Here is a 22,930-nt window from a genome sequence, read left to right as displayed (position 1 = left end):
ACTTTGAAGCCTCAACACAGAAGGACATATCACTATTGTTATTTTGTTTATGACAGGTGTACAACATTTCCTTCAAACTACGATAATTCTGAGTCTCTGGTACGATAATGCAGCTCCAACCTGGCAACAATGCTTCCCATCTCCACTGGGTGAACGATGTCATCACAATGCCAAATCCTCAGAGCACGGTAGTTACTTCTTTTTAATGAATTTATTTTTGCTTAACCTCCAGAGTGGTTTTATTGTTTTATTTGCTGCCGTTAAAAGACACCTGCACTCAACTATGAATTTACGTGACTACGTGAAAACTATGAATTTACGTCATCCCCGTCGACAGTTCCTACTTCCCTTCCAGCAAACGGCGCTAAAACACCTCACACACAAACAGCCAGGCCGACCGCTGTGCTACTTCTCTGACATCTCGGAACTTCACAAAATTACTTCAGTTCATTCGCGACGTCCTTAGTATGTATATTATCCAGCGAGCAAGGAACCTAAAAAACAACTGTAAAATTTTATTTAGGTATGTATTTTAAATACGTGTTGTTCGTTCATGTTTTGTTGTGAGTACCCCATCTGTTACTCGGTGCGCAACTAATAGTGTTGAAGTGTCCGGCAGCTCATGAAGGCAGCATATGAAACACGTTTGTTTCCGTGTTGTATTTTTTTTTACCTGTTACCTGAAGGCAGCGACTTGGAAAGTGGGTGTTTGTGAGTGAACTCTTGAGAGGACAGTTGAAACTTAAAGTGTTTAGCTCGTCGCGAAATGAGAGAAAGACATGACTTAAAGAAACCTGTATTCTACCGAAGAAAACACAGATACAGCCTTGCGTTGGTCGAGCTCAAGGTTTTACCTGGAGTGTTTACAATGGGATGTTGTAGCAGCGCTCAGGTAAGATAAAGATGGTGGAAGTTCAGCGACTTGGAAACTGTCAGGCTAGTTGTCGTGGGGGGGAGTCCGGCGGGAGGCGTGTGTGGACAGTAACAAGTGGACTCCTCACGGAGGCAGCAGGGGTTCTGTTCCAGCTCCAAACAGCATAAAGGAAGAATAAGTCCACTCCTGTGCTGTATTTATGCCTCGGCAGAGTAAACGTGAGTGGAAACCGCTGGAACAGCGCAGCTGCACGGACATCCTATGGCTCGTCCTGTTCTCACTGTTCTGCATCGGCATGGTAAGTGGGTTTCTGCAAAGTACAACTAGTGCTACATAACACTGTGTGTGTGAATTGTGTATATAGTGAATGTGTATGCTGTATATGTACTTACCTTATTTAGATATGCATACCTATACTTTATTCACACTTCTAGTGTCATCTAGTTTGTCTTTTACTTACTACTGTCTTTCTACTTCCTCGGCTGAAGCTGTTGGAATGAAGGAATTGTCCTCTGGGATAAATAAAGTACTTTGGATGATGAAAGTGTCAGCAGCATGTCCCTATAGATGGACCTGATGAAGTGATTTATGCACATGTGTGTTTGCACACAGTAAGATTCTATGTTATACATGCAAATATCTACAAATGTTTGATGTGGAATAGATTGTCAGTGTTGTGCAGATAGTGTAGTATGATTTCTGACACTGATGATTTATATGAAGGCGGACAGGAAATTATTACCAGCATTTACAGTTGTGTCAAAATATGTTGACTGTTTGAGGGTCAACATCTTGAAATGACTCTGGCTCATTCCCCTGACTGACAGCTTGTAACTTTTCCTCTGCAGGCGTGTATTTGTGGCTTCGTAGTTTTTACAGGTGCCTCCGCCAGACTCATCTACGGATACGACAGTTATGGTAACACCTGTGGTCAAAACAACACCAAGATCGAGGGAGTTCCCCTCAGTGGTCGGAACATGAAAGACCTCAAGTATGTTGGCTCATTCTTTTCACCACGTGCACCTTTACCTGTCTCTGTGGTTGGCTTGACTCATATAGTCTACATATAATCCTGCTGGCAATAGATTTTCTTTTAATATTTTGCGTAAAAAAAGGTGATGGAAAGATTGAACTTCAGGCTTGTTGATTCTGGTGGCCCAGATGAAGCCGGTAGGGTTACACATATACATGCAAGGATTGCATCATGTAATCCTAATCTCATTTTCTGCCAACAGCATCTTGTAAACAATTTTCTATACCTCTTTACATCAGCTGCCTGCCTCATTGACCTGAAGTAACCGTAGATATTTGTGTTATATATCACAGAACTGTACCTAAGCTTCACCTCGTCCCCAGACGACAGTGTTTCATCTGTTTGATGTTTGGTCTGTAGAGGACACCAGCACGGAGTGACATCTAATAAAATATGTGACCTATCCTAATTTAGTATTCAGGTTCAGGTTTATGGGGCCGTAGATAACACATTGTCCTCTTATCATCCTTTCTTTGGGTAGTAGCTTTGCATTAGCATGCAGCTTGCAGGCCCAGTGTTGGCTAAACAATGGGTCATGCGTTATTGATGGGCTGATTGCCCATCATGGCTCTGAATGAAGGCGTTCCTGCTACAATGAGGGATTTGTGCAGCAGGGCAGCAAATGTCAACATCTTGCTCTTTTCATTCCAGACAGAAAACTCTCAACTGATGTTATAATCATTACATCTACTTGTATTCTGATTCTGGAAGAAATTGTGGCACTGTGTTTTAGCAAGTAAAGCATATGTTCTTCTCTGTCAGAAATGTTTTCTTTCTGGACCCGTGCAACATTGACTTCATCAACATGAAGGTGAAGTCCATTGCCTTGTGTGTCTCCAAATGTCCTGCTGCTGAATTGACGACATACAACGATTTGAGGCAGTTTGCTCTGGATGATGGTGAGAAGAGAAATATCCCTTCGGTGTTTCAGTGTCAGTGTCACTTTTTCCAAATCCTTTAATGGAACTTGTCAATAGGATCTGCACTTTGCACCTATGATGTGTCTGTTACACAATACCCACACCATTCCGAGAGATTCACTAAATGTCCCAGACTCCCTGTTCGACCAAGGTAACTCCGTTTTTATTTACACATTTGATCTTTCTAGTTTTCTTGAAAATATTCAAAAACATGGTCAAGTGTACCCTGAACTTCCTGTACAACAAAGGTCCAGACGAACCACATGCACGTTCGTGTCTGACCAATGATCCTTCTCTGCTGTGCAGTAAGACCGTAGCACTTCTCCACCGCTGTATTCCTGTGGACATCAGCTGCTATGCGGAATTCGCTGAGGCCTTCATCAATGTAGTTAATGACAACAGTATTGTGCGTCGAGCGGTTGCCGGGTTGATGGCCAGCAAGGAAATCATCATGGGCCTTTGTGTGCTGGCTCTAGGTAAAACCCACGTCCTTCCATCTGACTTACAGTATGCATGTGCTATCACTGTCCTGCAATTTCTGCCACTCCGACAGCTCAACTCTAATTGCCCGGAGGATTCAGCAGGATGGCAGCTTTCACAAGCCAAGCTATTTCTGTCATAAATAACACAGGAAGTGTGTGAGTGGTTACCTCCTTCGCATCCGGTGAAGTTTGGCCTGGAGGCATTCATTAAAGGCCTGTTCTCAGTCCGTCCATTGGTGCAGCAAAGACACAAGTCATTCAGTGTTGTTTCCTTTTGATTTTGTTAGTCCTCCACTCCGTACGACTCCGTCTAACAGTTATGTGATGTCCTGTGGTTTGTAAATGACATGTAAACACAGGGCTTTGTTTTCCAAGCAAAGGGAGTATTAAACACAGGTACAGTGAACAGGTCAAGGTCACATCCACCATGTTATTTGGTTTCAAGTTTCACTTTGTCTTTGCCGCAGTTTTGTCTCTCATCATGATGGTCATCATCCGCTACATCTCCAGAGTTCTGGTGTGGATTTTAACCATCCTGGTGGTCATCGGCACGACAGGTAACTATTGTTTATTGTTTATTCAGATCCCCATTAGCTACCACTTAGGTGGAAGCTGCTCTTCTTGGGGTCCGGAAGTAAAAATGTGACATAACAGATTACAAGTCAAATACAAAGCATTTTCATGATAAAACTACTGTAAAACTGTACACCGCCTTGTATTGATATCACATTGCTGATCTGAGGAAACTTGAAAACATTCAATCAATCACAAAGTCTTCCAGAACCAATCATTAATATCTTATTCCCACATGAGTTCAGTTGTCTATTTCCATTCTCCTCTCAACAATTTCTTGAACATTGTCTTGCCTAAGATGTTCCACGTAGTGATGCCCTAAGTGACCAAGCACCAAGCGAGAAACGGCCAAGAACATGTAGTGGCTTTTGTACCTGCTGATGTGACACGTATCTGTCTGCTGTCTTGCAGGTGGGACAGGCGTCCTGTGGTGGCTGTACATGGACCACAGGGACGCCCTGAACAACAAAACCACTGCAGCGTTTGGGAAAGCGGTGACTGCTGATAACGTACAGGCCCTGTTTGTGTACTCAGTCTGTTCTACGATCTTCACGGTAAGCTTGAACCCTCAGGCGCTAAAGATGCTTAATACGACACGTGGACCACAATACGGGATCTAACCCTTTACCGCTGACAGTATCACACTAGAATGCTTTGGAGTGCCGTAATTATGCGACTGTTTGTGCTGACAACATTGAACGGTTCCTGAAAGCTGAGAAGATGCTCTCATTTCTCCGACTTGGTGTGAAGAAGGAGAAAATGTCCATCACCTCCTGAAAGCTGACAACAGCCATTTTGCTGTTTTAACAGTGATCTCATTGGGTCTGTTGTCAGACACCAGCGAGCTTTCACATTTTCTGCAAACAGTCCCATACTTACGGTACTGTAAAGTATCCTTGTGTGAATGTACCAGCAACGTTGGTATTAAGGAGTTAAATCCGGTTCTTCCTTTGTCTACGTTTTCAGCCCTTTATGTGTAGTTTTGCTCTGATGGTGGATGTGATTGGAACCTTCTGTTAGCATGGATAAAAGTTACTAAAAGTTCAGTAATAATTGTAAGTTCAGTTAATTATAAGTTATAGTTCCACCTTGTCCCCTGGTTGTCTGTTGTCTGATTATTTTATGTCTCTTGTTCTTTCCCACTTAATGGTACGGTTAAATTTAGTTAATTTAGTTAGTATATTTACCCAGTTATTTCTTAATATATTGCACTATTTATATTACAGTTAGGACTATTTTAATTTATGCACTATTTGTACTTTTTTGTACCGTTCACACTGCGTGTTGAGGACTGTCATTTCCTCTGTCTGTGTATCACATATACAGTATATTTGACAACAAAGTTGACTTTGACTTTGAAAGTTAGTATTTTTTCTGACCGACGCTCTGAAACCCTCCAGGTCATCCTCTTGCTGGTGATGATGATCTTGCGGAAGCGTGTGGCCCTCACCATCACGCTCTTCCACGTGGCCGGTAAAGTGTTCATCCACATTCCCCTGCTGGCTCTGCAGCCGTTCTGGACCTTCCTCTGCCTCATGCTCTTCTGGGTGTATTGGATCGCCGTGTTTCTGTTCCTGGGGTCTGCAGGTTAGTTTCTGTCTGCAGCATCGAACTTCATCCACAGCGTCTTCTGTCGCGGCAGCTTCGGTATGAAGGAGGCAGATGTTTTTGTCTTTTGAATGATGAGGTCATCGTAGTACCATCCACAAACATGTACAACATGAATGTTTTCACTTGTGACATCTTGTCTGACCAAACTCCCACGAGTGGAAAGCCGTGGCGGTCTCGTGATGTGGGACAAACCGTTTCTCTTCTCATTGCCCACTTCCTTCTCCTGCTGCTGGTTTGTGAATTCAGCAGTGATTTAAAATAAACTGACCTCGTCCTCATCAGAATGATGACACATTTACATTTGATGATCTCCGTTAGTTCGATCTCTTTGTGTCAAGGGACCTGACCCTGACCCCACCGGTTGAGGTCTGAAGGGACACTTGTCCTCACGTCCGTCCCTAAGAGCTGCTCATGTGCGCGTGCTCGTGCTCACTGGGTCCTTGGAAATAAATTTGGACTTGACTTAACCACTTAATTGACGTGTGCAGAAAGGTGGTGGCCCAGTCTGTTTTGCATGCTGAAGTGGGTTTATTTGGATTTGAGAAACACAGCTAACAAACAGAACGTAATGATGAACCAGAAAATCCCTCGCTGACATGTTTCCCTGAACATGTAGTGACTTAGATTAAAGGGGCGGTGTCATAGGTAGGAGCAGTAGTAGACAGTGTCCCCGTCAGAGTCCACGGGCCACAGGTTGACATACCTCAACCTGATTTCACTCAGGTCACATCAGAGACTGAACCTGCATTTTAGTATTTAAATCACGTTTCTAGCTCAGTGTGCAGTCAAGCTACCGGGCTGAGAAAACAGGACTTTTTGTGTGTTCTGGACCTCTGGACCCATTGTGGTCCACGGGCCATAAGGTTGAGAAACCACCTACGGCCGGCTCGGAGGCAATTTCCTGAATGCGTAGATAATGTTGTTTATGGGGGTCGAGCAAGAAGTGGACAGCTGAGATCAACTCTTCTTCTTTCACGTCCCACTCCAAGATGGGACAATGTGTCGTTTTTAGTGATTTTCCCGGAAAGTGTTTGCGTGAACGCAGTAACGCCAGGGAGTCATCGATTTCCCATCAAGTCGGGCAGAACGATAACTTTCACGCAGTTTGGACTATAATAACTGTGTTGAAGATTATGTACGCACAAATTTTCTATTTGAGAGCCGACCCACATAATAATAAGCACATCAGAGAGCAACGTCGCTTCTGCTTGTAGAGTCACACCGGCTTATCTGACATCTGACGGACTGAGGGACCATGGTGACTAGAAATGTGCACATCGTACCGAGAACAGTGTCACACAACGAACATTAGTGGCTTTAAACCGATGTTCCCTCCCAGGATCACCAGTGAAGAACAGCTCCACGGGGCTGGTTGAATTCCACATGGAGGGGCTTCTGCAGTACATGATGTGGTATCACGCTGTGGGTCTGTTCTGGATCAGTGAGTTCATTCTGGCCTGCCAGCAGATGACCATTGCTGGTGCTGTGGTCACCTACTACTATACGAGGTCTGTGTGTGTGTGTGTGTGTGGGTGTGTGTATATACACAGTATAAATGTCTGTCTCATCGTCTTCTCCCGTTGCTCCGGTTACGGGTCTCGGTTGTTCTGGAGCTTATCCCAGCTGAACGTCAGGGTCCACCCTGGACCAGTGAAGGACAGACAACATCAGGTGATGCAAAGCGTGCAAGCTCCACACAGACAGATGAGGAATCAAACTGTGTCGCCCGTTTAATATACTATCTGTACAGAATTATGTTTTATGCTGCGAAGTGATATTTAAACATCTAACAGAATTGGTGTGTCGTTGCTATGGTGACACAAAGCTCTTGACGCTTTGAGGCTGGATAACGGGTGAAATGAAGTATAAAGGTTCCTTTCAAGTTGGAAGCCATACAATGGAAGCAGTAACACTCAGTTTTCTACATTTGAAGACTTCCAGATTCTTCTTCAACCAGCGAATGTGAGTGTGAATGTGTGAATAAGAAAACACTAACATGTTCAGGTACCTGCTGGCTGGAGGGATGAATCTGGAGGGAAGAGAAGGAGCCGATCTGGGATTCCGGATTGTGGTGTCACTCCTTAATCAATCAGTCTTCTTTTATAAAGCACTTTTCATACATAATGTAGCACTAAATGCTGTACATGGTCCCAGCAACCCCCCAACTGCCCATATACACACACACACACACACCAGCCAATGTCATTCAATGCAGCTGTCATTCTTCTAAACAGTTTCTCCCACTGCCCCAACGTGCACCTTTGACTTTTGTCATTTGTGGTGTGGTGGTTAGCACTGGGTCCTTGGTTTGATTTGGTTCCTGGCCTGGGATCTTTGTGTGGAGTGTTCCTGCTCTCCCCGTGTTGGTGGGTTTAATGGATCGGTCGCTGTCAATCACCCGTAGGTGTGAACGTGAGTGTGAATGGTTGTCTGTCGTCCAGGGTGAACCCTGACCTTCACCCACTGACAGCTGGGATCGGCTCCAGCACGACCACGGCTCGTAACCGGAAGAAGATGAGTGAGTGAGTGAATGAATGAATGAATGAATGCCTCTTAGCTCCTGTAGCCGCCATGACTCTAGGTTTGATGGGATGAATGTAGGAGTCATCTGTGTAAATGAAAGAGAAACGATGTGTGTTGTTTCATTTCACTCCTCTCCTCTCAAAGAGATAAATCTCAGATGCCAATGACTCCCATTCTGTCCGCGGTGCTGCGTACCCTCCGCTACCACCTGGGCACTTTGGCCAAAGGTGCTGCGTACCCTCCGCTACCACCTGGGCACTTTGGCCAAAGGCTCCTTCATCATCACGCTGGTCAAGATCCCTCGTGTCGTCCTCATGTACATTCACAGTCAGCTCAAGGGAAAGGTGAACACAGAACTTTCCGAGTGTGAATGTAACATTGCCGTCTGTGATGGCCTTGTTGACGTCACGTCTGGTTTTCACAGAAGAACGCCATCGCTCTTTGCCTGGTGAAAGCCTGCATCTGCTGCTTGTGGTGTCTGGAGAAGTGTCTGGCATATTTGAACCAAGTAAGTCGAATCAGTGGTGAAGGACCGAGGACACTGCAACGACATGTCTTACCGTTTCAGAACGCGTACACGGCGACGGCCATCAACAGCACCAGTTTCTGCACTTCGGCGCGCGATGCTCTCGTCATCCTGGTGGAAAATGCGCTCCGAGTGGCCGCCATCAACACTGTGGGCGACTTTGTTCTCTTCCTCGGGAAGGTACCAATCACGAAGTGATGATTCTTTTTTGTTTAGTTGTAAGATGGTGATGGAGGTGAGGAAAAGGAAGAGGGTGAAGACAGAAGAAAATCAAATGGTGGAAATTGAAGAAAGAGGAATGTTGTGAAGAATTCAGGAAGGAGGTTAGGGCAGTGCTGGGGCCGTGTTGAGGAATTCCCAGATAATTGGGAGGCTACGGCAACAGTGATTAGGGAGACAGGTAGGAAGGTGCTAGGTGTGGGCTCAGGACAGAGAAAGGAGGACAAGGAAACCTGGTGGTGGAATGTTGAGGTTCAGGAGAGTGTACAGAGAAAGAAATTAGCGAAGAAGAGATGGGACAGTGAGAGAACAGAAGAGAACAGGCTAGAGTACAAAGAGAGGGCAAGGGAAGTGAAGAGGGAAGTGGCCAAGGCCAAACATAAGGTATATGAGGAGTTGTATGAGAGGTTAGATACAAAGGAAGGGGAAAAGGAGTTGTACAGGTTGGTGAGGCAGAGAAATCAGGCTGGGAAGGATGTACAGCAGGTTAGGTTGATTAAGGACAGAGAGGGAAGTGTCATCACCAGTGAGGAAAGTGTGTTGAAGAGATGGAAAGAATACTTTGAGGAATTGTTAAATGAAGAAAACGATAGGGAACGTAGGAATGAGGAGCCAGAAATGATTAGGAAGGAGGTTGATCAGATTAGAAAGGATGAAGTCAGGAAAGCTTTAAAAAGGATGAAGAGTGGCAAGATGACAAACCAGTGGAGGTATGGAAGTGTTTAGGGGAAGTGTCGGTAGATTTTCTGACTAGGTTGTTGAACAAAATATTAGACAGTAACAAGATGCCTGATGAGTGGAGGAAGAGTGTTCTGGTACCAATTTATAAGAAGGGTGATGTACAGAGTTGTAGTAACTAATGAGGGATAAAGTTGATGAGCCATACCATGAAGGTTTGGGAAAGAGTAGTTGAAGCCAGGTTGAGACAGGAAGTGGAGATTTGTGAACAGCAGTATGGTTTCATGCCTAGAAAGAGCACCACAGATGCAATATTTGCACTGAGGATGCTGATGGAGAAGTACAGAGAAGGTAGGAAGGAGCTGCATTGTGTTTTTGTAGATTTAGAGAAGGCATATGACAGGGTGCCAAGAGAGGAATTGTGGTTTTGTATGAGGAAGTCAGGAGTGTCAGAGAAGTATGTTGGCTTGGTGCAGGACATGTATGAAGGTAGTAGAACAGTGGTGAGGTGTGCTGTTGGAAGGACAGAAGACTTCAAGGTAGAGGTAGGACTGCGTCAAGGATCGGCCCTGAGCCCCTTCTTGTTTGCTTTGGTTATGGATAGGTTGACAGATGAGGTCAGACAGGAGTCTCCCTGGACTATGATGTTTGCAGATGACATTGTGATCTGTAGTGAGAGTAGGCAGCAGTTGGAAGAGAACCTAGAAAGGTGGAGGTTTGCTCTAGAGAGAAGAGGAATGAAGGTCAGTCGTAGCAAGACAGAGTTTATGTGCATAAATGAAAGGGAGACCAGTGGAAAAGTGAGGTTACAGGGAGCAGAGGTGGTGAAGGTGCAGGAGTTTAAGTACTTAGGATCAACAGTGCAGAGTAGTGGAGACTGTGGAAGAGAAGTGAAGAATAGGGTGCAGGCAGGGTGGAACAGCTGGAGAAAAGTGTCAGGAGTGATTTGTGATAGAAGAGTTTCAGCTAAGGTGAAGGGAAAGGTTTACAGGACTGTGGTTAGACCAGCTCTGATGTATGGTTTAGAGACACTAGAGATAGGCAGAAGACAGGAGGCAGAGCTGGAGGTGGCAGAGTTAAAGATGCTGAGATTCTCTTTAGGAGTGACCAGGATGGACAGGATTAGGAATGAGGTCATCAGAGGGACAACACAGACAGGAAGGTTAGGAGAAAAAGATAGAGAGGCTAGATTGAGATGGTTTGGACATGTGCAGAGGAGGGACAGTGGATACATTGGTAGGAGAACGTTAGAGATGGAGTTGGAGGTAGGAGACAGAGAGGAAGGTCAAAGAGGAGGTTTATAGATGCAGTGAGGGAGGACATGGAGATAGTTGGAGTCAGAGTAGAGGATACAGAGAACAGGGAAAGATGGAAATTGATGATTCGCTGTGGCAACCCCTGAAGAGGGACAAAGCCGAAAGAAGAAGAAGAATTTTTAACCATCCGTTTATAAGGCCGTGTCCACACGGACCACGACCATTTATTCCTACGTCTTCCTCCATGGTATCAGGAATCTTTTACTGCCGAACAAACAGAACCGCCCACAATGAGATTTATGATGAAAAGAGTGAGATCAAACGATGCTGAGTCGCTGTCACCTGAAGTAAATGAAGAGAAACACCGAGAACCGGAAAAAAGAGGCAGAAGAAGAAGCACTCAGGACCTCAAACCGAACAGACTCACTGTCTGCTGCAGCACCAACGCACAGTGAACCTCGGTGTTGTCATCGTTGGTCTGAGACGTTGGGGGTAAGAGGTCAAAGGTCAGAGATTGGGTGGTGGGGAGGCGACACCTTGACACATAAAATGATTCCCTTTCCTGATGTGAAGAAGAGGGCAGAGAATTAGAATGTTTTCACCCTGAGACCAGGTATGAACAGAGTCTGTTCCCAGGATCCGTCTGGACTACGAACAGAGCGATGGAGGATGTGTTTGCACAACAAAGTGTGTGTGTGTGTGTGTGTGGACGTGGCCTGAATTTGCCAAGGAGGCCCCTCAGTGACCTGACCTCAGTTTTCCAACCAGCATAATGTGTGTTCCGCCAGGTGCTGGTTGTGGCCTGCACAGCCTTCACGGGCGTCCCTGGCTATGAACTACCAGAGGGAGTACACCGTGTGGGTTCTCCCTCTGTTCATCGTCTGCATGTTTGCCTTCCTGGTGGCTCACTGCTTCCTGTCCGTGTTTGAGAATGTGGTAGATGTTCTCTTCCTCTGCTTCGCCGTGGACACAAAGTACAACGACGGCAGCCCTGGACAGGAGTACTACATGGACAAGGCCTTAATGGTGAGAGCGGAGCAGACGTCGGTCCAGACAGTCGTGAATTTTTTGAATTTATTTAGTTTAGTTTATTTTTATTATATTCTTCCCATTGATGAAATCACTTTGTGTTTGTCTTTTCAGGAATATGTTGAGAATAGTAGGAAAACCTGGTCGGTACAAGCCAGAGGATAGAGACAGATATGAAATGCAGCCCATGGTGAGTTGTAACATCTGGAACACATGGTTTGGACTAACTGTACCTCTGTAATACAGACACGATCAGGAACAAATACTTTTCTGGGTTCTTGAAATAGTGATTTTTTGGTTTTCTCCAGCAGGCCCAATAAGAGCAGTCCCGAAGGACAGAAGCCAAAACAACCTGTACATATTAATACTGTACTGTACCGGTTCCCACTCCCATGACAGCAAGAACAGCTGTGCACTTTTCACAAGAGAATGGTTCTGAAAAGAACTCTTGTCTTTATACTGACATTTCTAAATGGGAAACATCCGGGGTGTTGTTATTAACCCTTATCCAGCCCTTGGGTTAAAACGACCTAACCGCCACAAAAAACACGCTCTAAAAATGTTTTTTTCCCATATATTCGCCCTTGAAAATTGACATATTTCATCCATTTCCATTCTTTTTCAAATTAAATTAATGACCACTATTTGCATTGCATTATGGGTATTTTATTACATTTTGTAATGTTCCCGGTCCCAACTACCCACCATTAGTTGGCGTTACAGGATTAAAAAAACCCCACACTAATGTGTTTTCATCCAGGTCATGGTATCTTGCTGGGTTAAATCGTAGGCAACTGGACTTCTGGTTTACTTGAAGACGTTTCGCCACTCATCCGAGAAGCTTCTTCAGTTCTGAGTGGCGAAACGTCTTCAAGTAAACCAGAAGTCCAGTTGCCTACGATTTAACCCAGCAAGAATGCATCCAAACCCATGGTCTCACTGGTCCACACACAACGAGACCTACCAACCCCCCGTTTCACGCACACACATCTCTCAAAACATCTTCTAAACATGATTTCATTCCAAACACTAATGTTCATGCAGCTCCCAGACAACACACACACATTTTCTTTCCTTGTCACTTTGAAAGATGCAGATTTGTAAACATGTACTTAGCACATCGTTGATATGCCTCCCCCACCCACAAATGACCTCTCTCTGACACACACACAAACATCTAAACCTGTGGTTCACCCACATGAAACTGACCTGGTTGTGATTGACTGTCTACCTGCACACACAAAACATATACACACACAAAACATATACACTCACACACACGCTCACATGCTCACGCGTACATGTGCACGCACACACACTTCATAAAATATCTTCTAAACTCTGATGTACATGGGGCTCCCAGACAATGAACATTTTCAAAGCTACAGATTTGTGAACATACTTCATTCTCATCTTTGATAGAACATTCCCTACATGGGTCAAGACATGGGAACTCCACCATTTTGGTCTGAGACAGAAACATGAAAATGGTAGAAGAAAGCAGCCCCCACCCCCACCCTCCAACTGCTTCCCCCTACCCATCTCCTAGGACGAGGTGCTGCAAGACTGACACCAAAGTCAGCACCATGTGCCATAAATGTAATGCATCCATTTGTAAAATCCACAGCATTGCGTCCTGCCACTCATGCCAGCACTCACGCACAGTTCTGTTTTTGTTCTGTTCTGAGTTGCAAGTTGGGGTTTGAAGATTCTTGGCAATAAATGTTGGTCCTAGCAGGTAGTTCGTAGTCGGGGACAGAAGGCTGAAGTGATTACCGGGAGGACGACAGGATGGTCTGGGACAGTCGGGGTCGGGGTCAGCAACAGGAAGTCCAAAATAACGTGTTAAAAATGGCTTCAAAACATTTTTTTGGCTAAACTCTCACATAGACCACTCTGTAAGTAAACATCAACTTATATTCAAACTCAGAATCCAGAATTCTGAATTACTATTTTTACTGAAATATTAGGAATAATTGTATGCAAATGAGGTCAACAACATCATAAATTGCAAAAATAGGTGCAGAATAGATATCAAGAAGTTGGAGTGAAGTTGACTAACAAGGTCAAACACAGAAATTGGTGATAATTTCATGCTACATGGTCTATATCAGTCAAACAAAACCAGGTCAATATGACCCGTGAAGACCTGTAGTCTTCAAAGGATGGACAAGGGTTAATAAGGGTTAATAAGTTGACTTTGTTAGGTTTGTCCATGAGGTTTTTCCCTGTCAACAGTTTAACAAAGGTCATATTATTCTGGTGTACATTTTAGTTTGGTTGTTTAAACTGTTCTTAACTACTACTTCAACTGCTACTTCAATTAAAACAGATGTTAGTGTCATTGGTGTGTTTTGTGTATTTTAAACTGCCTAAAGACAATTACTTGACTTTCTATTTGGAGGTGACTTGAGGAATGCCCCAAATTCTTTTGCAATGTACATTAACCATTTACAAACAGCAGGGGGCAGCAAATGAGTTTAAGTTACAGAACAACCTGAGAAAACCAAGTGGACTAAACTACCTGCCATCACAGGTTTTCTTGCTGTTTCATTAAAAGTTCAGGGCTGATTGAACCACCTGAGTGCAGCAGTTCCTGAATGAAAAATACTCCAGAACATTTAGAAAACACTGCACACGAGCACTATTCACTCACTCCAGGAAAAAAATAGATTTTACTGTCATAAATAAAAGTTTTGGGAATTATAAAATGTATAAAACATAATTTTATTGGATCCCGAAAGAAATGTAAAAAGAAATTGAAGTTGGTTATTCCCTGCATGCATTCACAAGTCTTTGTAGACAACTACTGATGCGTTGGCTTATTGACGGGAACGCCGCCATTAAAACGCAGGAATCCAGAGGAAAAACAGCCTGATGTCTGGTTGTGAGTCACTGCTAAGTGATCGTTCTTTATAGCTCAACAGTTCTTCCTGGAAACCTCTCGTTTGTTGGGCTGAAACACAGGAAACTGATCTGCTGCAGCAGGATGTAACAAGGTTTGGTTATCTTAATGGGATAGTTGGTATTTGTTTTGAGGTTTGACGTGAATCAACAGAACAACCTCGACATAAAATGATTATATTCACGTCTTTCAGCTTTGAAATCGTAATCAGTGACCTATTCACCAGTTCACCTCTGGTATCTTCAGCACAGCTCTGATTCAACTGCTCCACCCATCCACCCAGTGTGTGTGTGTATCGACAGGCTGTGAACCATTAAAGTCAGCCTTGCGCCTCCTCAGCAGCTCTGTGTGGGCACTCGGCCTCGTCAGTGGTGTGTTCATCTTGTCCATAAACAAGACGCAAACAAGAAAGTCCATGCTCCTGTGTGCAAACATTGTAAAGCCACTCTGGCTGAACATCAAATATTCTCTAAGCCCTTCAAATATGAGTTTAAATGACCTAAGAAACAGCAGTTTGGTAGATTTATCCTGCAGCTGTGACTTGTGATTTGAGTCGCTTTTTTTTCGATCAGAGACAAAATAACAAGATTAAAGAAGATTCCTGTGAATTTGAAGTTCTGGGGTGAAAAACAGAAATACTTTGGAGTCATACGACTCCGGAGTCGTACAACGAAATGAAAATCTTTTATTTTGACTCAACACAAAAGACTTTTGCATCCAGACCTTGCACCTCTTTTCAGAAAACATTTAAAAGTGTAGTTACACTAAATAAAAAGTTCGGAAAATGTACAATGCAGCATAGAGGACCTTCTGTGAACGTTTGAATGCATATATCCAAATGTTGTCAAGGTTGTTCTGCGCATCATGTTGTTGTCTATCAAGGTCATGAACCACATTAACAACAAGTGTCTGATCCAATGTATTGACCACTTAACAGTCATCTTTGTCATACTGTTGGAGTTGGGGGTAGGCTGTCGTTGTCATACTCCCACCACTGCTGTTGGCTTTTGTTTCATTTGTTGAGGTAGAACAATACATGCATTTCATTCTTTCAATCGTTCCTCCTCTCCCGTTGCTCCAGTTGAGGGTCTCCGTTGTGCTGCAGCCGATCCCAGCCGATTCCAGAGAACGTCAGGGTACGTGAAGGACAGACAACCATTCGCACTCACATTCACATGGGTGATTTAGAGTGACCAACTTCAGCATGCTTTTGGGAGTCGGGAGGAAAACGGAGTACCCGGAGCTAACCCATGCAGACACGGGGAGCGCATGAAAACTACAGAAAAAGATCCCAGGAACCAGGGACCTTCTCACATTTCATTCATCATATAATAATCACGGTAGCATGAATGTTTTATATTTTTACGCAAATATCACCCAAAATTACGGTAGCTTTAACTTTTTGTGAGTGGTGTACAATAACACACATGCAGTACGTTTACGTCACGGTCGGACACTGAACCACTTTGAGAACTAGAAGGAGTGAACTCTGCTGAGGAACTTGTTCAGTCTGCTCTTAGAATGACGCAACATTTTGGAGCAGAGCAGGAGATCAGTCTTCTTTTATTACTATTGTAATGTGGAGAGGGACATTAAACACATTAAACCCTGAGGGACACTGACATGTCTGATCTACTGTTGTGGACAATTCTATGATTTTGCCTCACAGGTAATAAATACACAATAAACGACTGCGGCATGAGTGATGTACATCCAAGAAACCTGGATTTCCCAAGGTCAAAAGTGCTTCCAGTCATTTCAGGCACTTCCTGTCAGTGCTCTGTAATTCTGTCTCGTTGTTCCCTTATTTTTAATTGAATTTTTTTTTCTTTGTCTTGTAATTGTTGGGCTGTCTCAACAAGCGGCTGGAAATGAACCTCAGAGATGGTATCGCTTCACATCTCAATGGTCGGCACAGAGAGGTGTGTGTGTGTGTGTGTGTGTGTGTACATTTGACTTCCTTAACAGGCCCTACTGCCAACACGCACACACACACATTAATTGTGTGAGTTCCTGCCTTAATGGGTCCATGAATAAAAAAAGGAGGACACAAACTTCCCGTCTGATGTACCGACTGTTAAAGCGTCACACATTTGCTCCATGTTACATGTTAAATGAGTTGTGTGTACACGTATGGTGCCAGTGCATCGCCGACTCATTGAATATTTACAGGTTCTTTCTTTAAATAATAGAACAACATTCCTGCCTATAAACAAGCAGGTTTGTCCCTCTGTCATTAGCTGGAGTCATGTATAAGGGCTCGCATCTTTTACTTCCTGCAGATGTTGACTCATTTTGTTCACAGGACAAATCTCCAACAGTTGCATATTTCAAGTGACTCATTTCGTCCTAAATAAATAAACCATTGAACATGAGGTCTCCCGCTAAGCAGCAACCATGACCAAGTAAACAAAGGTCGTTCAATATAGCTTTTATTTCAGCAAATCACACGTACACTGTAAAAAAAATGCATCGGCATCAGAACCTTGAGACACTATCGGAGCTATGATGACAGTGTGTGATTGGTTGAGAGTGGCTACAGTGTCTGAGGTCATCGAAATGAACCGCACGTCATCACACTCGCAAAACGCTTTCAGACCGAAATATCTCCATTCCGGTGAAGTGAAATTCCATGTTAAAAGGGATCGTGTGAGAGAGAAGCATCTGATGGCACTTTTAAGGTCTTAACATGGAATGTCAAGAGATGTTTCATTCAAAAATGAGTAATGGTTTAATAAATGAGCAATAAAGTAGGACAGCAGCTGATCCCAGGTAAAGACACAAACCTGAGGTCAGTTTCCAACCCGACAGATATATACAGTAGGTAGCTCACGCAGATCAAGTACAAATCAAGCTCTTCAAACAAAGTAAACACTGAAAGACGGTATTTTAATTTTATATAAAGCTGTCAAAACCAAAGCTCCCTCTTGCCTTTGTACTCATAACATAAACATGTTCAAATCGAGCGGAATCTACGTGTCGTCAGCCTCTAAGTACGTCTAAGTATCTCTGCCTCTCAGTTATGGCCACTCGAACGCTGCTTCCTGACCAGTGATACGTTTGTCCTCCGACCCACTCACCTGTCCTTTGCACACTGTAACACTCTGCCAGACCTTATTTTTTCATCCGACCTGCATGGCTGTGCTAACCGTAACCTAGACCTGAACTACTTCTTCTTCTTCTCCTTTCGGCTTTGTCCCTCTTCAGGGGTTGCCACAGCGAATCATCAATTTCCATCTTTCCCTGTTCTCTGTATCCTCTACTCTGTATCCAACTACCTCCATGTCCTCCCTCACTGCATCTATAAAGCTCCTCTTTGGCCTTCCTCTCTGTCTCCTACCTGGCAACTCCAAACCTAACCTAAAGACCGAACCCTTCGGTTACATTGAAATCTGAGACGCCAGCTACTCATCTGAAATTTTAGAACATGTACACCGCATTTTCTTTTTGATGATGAGGTTCTTCTTTGAGCTCCCTGACACAATAAAGGTCAGCAAACCATTTTTTTTCTTTTCTTTTTTTTAACCTCCGATTTTTGGCGCGAGCAGTTTCAGGCGATAACAGCGAGGGGAATTTTTCTGCCTCAAGCTCAATTATATCTTGAGTTCCACAGAGGCTTAGCTTCTGGTTCAGAGTGAAACAACCTCACGCAGTGTTGGACATGCTAAATCAAATCTGTTTCATCTTCTGTGTTCATCCAAAAACTGGATTAGAAAAATAGATGTTTTCTTTTTCTCCCTCCAACACCACCCGCTTTCTTTTCCCTGCGAGTGATAATCTGTCTCTCCTTGTGATTGGAGCTTTGGAGATGATTTGATGTGTTTCTTTTTTTGTCTCAGTGAACAGCAAACAATTTGAGTTTGATTGTTGTTCCATACACACTGTGTGCTGCCCTAATTCTCCCCATGTCGAACTCTTATCTTGTTTTTCCACACATGTACAGTCACAGTTACAAATCAGGACTGAAAGAAATCTAAAGAGTGCAATATTCTCTTATCTACACCGGCGACATCCTACCTATACACAGGGACATTACAAGGATTTGGGGGAGGAAGAGGATGGAGGGGATGAGTGGTAGAATCTCAAACACTGCGCTTCAAGGCGTCAGAGGTCGGGCACCAGATCGCTGCACAAAGACAGGACACAACAGAAGACATAGACTGTCCAATGAAAGGAGACACTGGAGTCTCTGCGCCGAACGTAAAGCATCAGATCAGCTGTCGCTTTTAAGTCCTCGCTGTATTCTCTGCTTGACTGACACACAAGTGAACGAGTGTGATTAACCAGTCATATTTTATACTTAGACGGGAAGAGAAATATTTTGTTTTCAACCTATGAAAAAACAATACACAGAGAATAGTCCATAGGCTGTTAGTACAATTAAGTATCTGCCTGGGGAGTCACCTAAAAACGTGCAGTTTGACCAGACGGTTTTGTCTTCTTTGTTTTTGTTTTTAAATTACGACAGATATTCATCATTGTCATCCTCGTCATCCTCGTCGTCCTCGGTATCCATTTCCGCCTCGTCGTTGAGGACAAATGAATCTTCATCATCAGTGAACATTGAGTCTCCGCTGCCAAGGTCTCCAGAAGACTCCAAAATCACACCTAACAGACAGAACCATTGTTATTTGAATGTATTCAGGCTCAGAGCACACAGGAACGTGTAAAACAGTGAGACTCCTCAAGGCTTTGTCACAGGGCTCTTGCAATTTAGTCCCTCTTAAACCTGTATTTATCTTTGGTGTACATCAAAGCAACATACTCCATCCTCCCACAACTGAAAATAAATTTTTGCCAACTATTCCATTAAAAGTGTCTTTGACACAGGATGTCGAGAAAAAAAAATGTCTTTTGTTTGAAAAACTTTCTTTTGTTCTGCCTCCACATGGCAGCACCACGTTTCTCTGCTCCCTTTCACAAGCACAGAACCACGACAGCCTGTTCTCCTCAGTGCTTGGCCTACCGCAGTCCGCAGGGCCGTGGGTACGCGAGCCGGACACCTCGTTGCCATAGCGATCCACACACCAGCACTGGCCACTGCTGGTGTGACACTGGTGGGACCTGTAGTAACCGTCCTCATCGCAGGACGGCAGATACTGACCTGTACATATATGCCAACAGAGACCGACAACAACGGTGAGTCTGGGTAATGTGTGTGTGTGTGTGTGTGTGTGTGTGTGTGTATGTGTGTGTGTGTGTGGTGTCTTACCCAGAAGCTTCTTCCCTGCCTGCTTTTTGTTGATGCTGGACAGCTCTGCTTTGCAGGGGGAATCTGTAAAAAAGAGGGAGAGACTCCTGACGTGCGTAAGACATGAGCAAGTGGCAGCACTGACAGACAGTGACCTAGAGCAAGTAAACACACCCCCACATTAGTAACCATGGATCAGTGGAACTGGCAACAGCGTGCGTTAGCCATAAAAATGTTTTATAAAAACGGTGTTATTCCACCATCTACAGAAGTAATTTAAAAAAAATGAAAATGCATCATTGTTTCTTAAATGGCATATTTTAAGGTTTCAATTACTATAAATAAAATATTTTCCTCTATCACTCTTGGTTTTATTGGATTGTTAAAAAGTTTTTTGTGTCACCCTGTATTAATCTACATTTGCCTGCATTGATTGCTTCTGTGTCATGTTTTTTTCCTTCCTTTTTCAATGCATATCCATTTTGTTTTTAGTTTTAAAAGATAAAACATTTGAATCACAGCATTAGTTTTTCCTTCCCTTTATTGCAGGGGTGTCCAAACCAGTCCTCGAGGGCCCCCTATCCTCCTATCCTCCCCTATGTCACCCTGCTCCTACCTCACCCTGCTCAGTCTCTGTGAAGTTCTGCAGAGGTCTGACAACAAGCTGCTGATTTGAATCAGGTGTGTAGGAGCTGGGAGACATCTAAAACCTGCAGGATAGGGGGGCCTGGAGGACCGGTTTGGAAAACCCTGCTTTAGTCCAATGTGTGTGTGTGCGTGTGAAACCATTACCTGTGTACCTCTGGAAACACATGCACCACTCCGAGCTGCTAATAAGCTTGTCTGCATGAGAATCACAGGTTCTGAAGAAGGTGCCGGAGCACGGCTCGTTCCTGTCCAGGTACAGGCTCTTGATCTCTGATTGGTCAAGTTGCAGGTCGAAGTTTGTGTCCAGGCGGGAGAACATCCATGCCAGCGGATCTTTACAGATGGGTGATGCTCCAACTTCAAACTCTGTGGGAGTGAGGACCAGGTTGGAGATTTACTTTGTCAGAATACAAGAAGACAAGAAGAGGGTGCAACTTACTGCTCTTCTGGATCTTGACCCTCTTGTGGTTTCCGTTCTCGTGAAGCACCCGAAACCAGTCTCTCAGGCGACTCACAACCTCCTTCAGGTCTGACTCACTGCATGCTGACAAACAAAACCACAAATGATTGTATTTTACCAAAACAATGGATTTGTTTGTTGTTCTTAAGTCCAGTCCAGACCAAAGATTCCAGGCGCAACAACTTGCAACAACAGTTTTTCTACACGTTATTCTTGTTTAAAAATCATGCCCATCTTATGAAAGTTATGGAGAGTGATTAAAAGGTGACCTTATGGTCTCAAAAGCGATGCAATGAAAAATGTGGGTGCAGCCAAATTTTGTGCTGGTGCACCTAAAAAAAAGTTCAAAAGTTTGCATGTTTGCTGTGTCTGGCTACATCACACAGTCACAGACACGTCCCACATGGGTACCCGTCACCAGCTGATCGGTCAGAACGTTAGTGACGCTCTGAACCGTCATCAGATTGACGAGGTAGAATGCTCTGGAACTTCTGGAACCGACCAGATGGACCGTTCAGACCGCTGACACTGCTGCTGGAAGCGTTCAGCTGTGCCTCAAATCTTTGGTCTGGACTGGACATGAACATGATTCCTGTCTCTGTACTGTCCCATCCAGTCCTTCGATGACCGGGAGATATTGTTCGCTTATATTCAGTGAGAGGATTCGGTTATGATTGGCCTCAACCTCCCAGGATCATGTCCTGACCTTTCCTCTCTGCAGAAGGGTCAGCGGGACAAGGACACATGCCAGGACACTTCATAGCAATCTTCTTTCCTGCGATGCACGCCTGGTAGTCTAATTTACACTGAGAGAGAGAGAGAGAGACCAAACGTGAAATATGAGTAAATGAGACATGTGACACACAATAATTGTATTAAGGGAGTGAGATGAACTGCTCATGTACCTTGGTGGAGTAGGAGTGACCGTCTGTTCCACATACTGGAGACGGGTGAACCACCGGGCAGGGTTTGCACTTTGACCCAGGACTCTGATACAAGTTGGCATCTTTAAAACTACAATAAAACACACGGTCACTGTGACGAGATGCTCCCCTTCTGCATGTAGCGTTCCATCTGTGTGTTTTGTTCTTTAGGATTTTGTGTGATTTGATAGTGATGTGCCACAGTTCATGTGTTGTTGCTAAGAATGGGAAATCAGGTCAGTGTTGGTCAGTGTCTGCGCTCACACATACAGAACACATTCACATCACTTGGCAGGACTTTGTGTCCGCTGTAAAGCTGCAGCAGCGTCGGTGTAATTGGACCACGCACGACTGTCACACAACAGTCACACAACAGTCACAAGAGCACACAGCGAAGAGTCGGTCAGCTGAAAAAATACGACGTCAGACACTCCTCATGATGCTAATGTGGAAGCACCAAGAAGACACTGAGGGAAGGAGGTGGGAGTAATACATTCATTTAATTTTCTCCTGGAAACATTTCAGCACTGTTTTCAAGAGCTGCATTGTGTGTGTGTGTGTGTGTGTGTGTGTGTGTGTGTGTGTGTGTGTGTGTGTGTGTGTGTGTGTGTGTGTGTGTGTGTGTGTGTGTGTGTGTGTGTGTGTGTGTGTGTCTTACCTAACTCTCCTTTGGCTGACACAAGTGGCAGTTTTATAATCCTCAGCCACACACACCTTGTGTCGACTGCATTTGATCTTCAGACACGGGTCTTTGGCAGGATCAAGACCTGAAGAAACACAAAAGGAAATCTGATGTGTGTTTTATTGTGTACGTGTTTTGTGCATTTTTGTGCCCAAAACAGGGAATCCGTCTTTAGAGAGCTTGATGGGGATAATAATCCCTTGCGCACGAATCTTGCAAGATTAAATGTTCCTTTTGTTCTTCTAAATCCCGGATCAGTGATTCTTAGTTGTGTTTCTGTGTCCAAGTGTTGACGTCTGCGTGTCACTTGTACGGTCCACTGACGACGCTGCTCTCATGCTCCCCTCTAAGCCTGTTAAGTATTCTTACGGCTAAAAACAGATGGAACTTGTTACAG

At 44.2% G+C, this 22,930-nt stretch overlaps 2 protein-coding genes across 2 annotated transcripts; one reads left to right on the top strand and one right to left on the bottom strand.

Annotated features, from left to right (window-relative positions):
• Window positions 1-868: 868 nt before the first annotated feature.
• On the top strand, window positions 869-11,889 carry LOC144739401 (choline transporter-like protein 1). The gene is given in 17 exon segments (XM_078622355.1): window positions 869-892; window positions 1,086-1,172; window positions 1,723-1,865; window positions 2,670-2,806; window positions 2,885-2,978; window positions 3,134-3,303; window positions 3,777-3,866; window positions 4,294-4,436; window positions 5,283-5,469; window positions 6,833-7,001; window positions 8,161-8,200; window positions 8,244-8,360; window positions 8,441-8,524; window positions 8,585-8,722; window positions 11,484-11,519; window positions 11,521-11,721; window positions 11,839-11,889. Coding segments are annotated over 17 exon segments (1,911 nt in total).
• Window positions 11,890-19,088: 7,199 nt separating this feature from the next.
• On the bottom strand, window positions 19,089-22,618 carry LOC144739402 (testican-3-like; the record flags this gene model as incomplete). Its single annotated transcript, XM_078622356.1, has 8 exons — window positions 19,089-19,237; window positions 19,596-19,733; window positions 19,842-19,904; window positions 20,613-20,834; window positions 20,908-21,012; window positions 21,635-21,734; window positions 21,834-21,942; window positions 22,510-22,618. Coding segments are annotated over 8 exons (995 nt in total), but the record flags the coding sequence as incomplete, so codon positions are not given.
• Between the last annotated feature and the right edge of the window lie 312 nt (window positions 22,619-22,930).

This window comes from Lampetra planeri, unplaced genomic scaffold, assembly GCF_965212315.1.
Source record: "Lampetra planeri unplaced genomic scaffold, kcLamPlan1.2.h2 scaffold_1470, whole genome shotgun sequence".
Lineage (NCBI taxonomy): Eukaryota > Metazoa > Chordata > Hyperoartia > Petromyzontiformes > Petromyzontidae > Lampetra > Lampetra planeri.
Note: the sequence above shows the minus strand (reverse complement) of the source record. Positions and strands in the feature narration are given on the sequence as shown.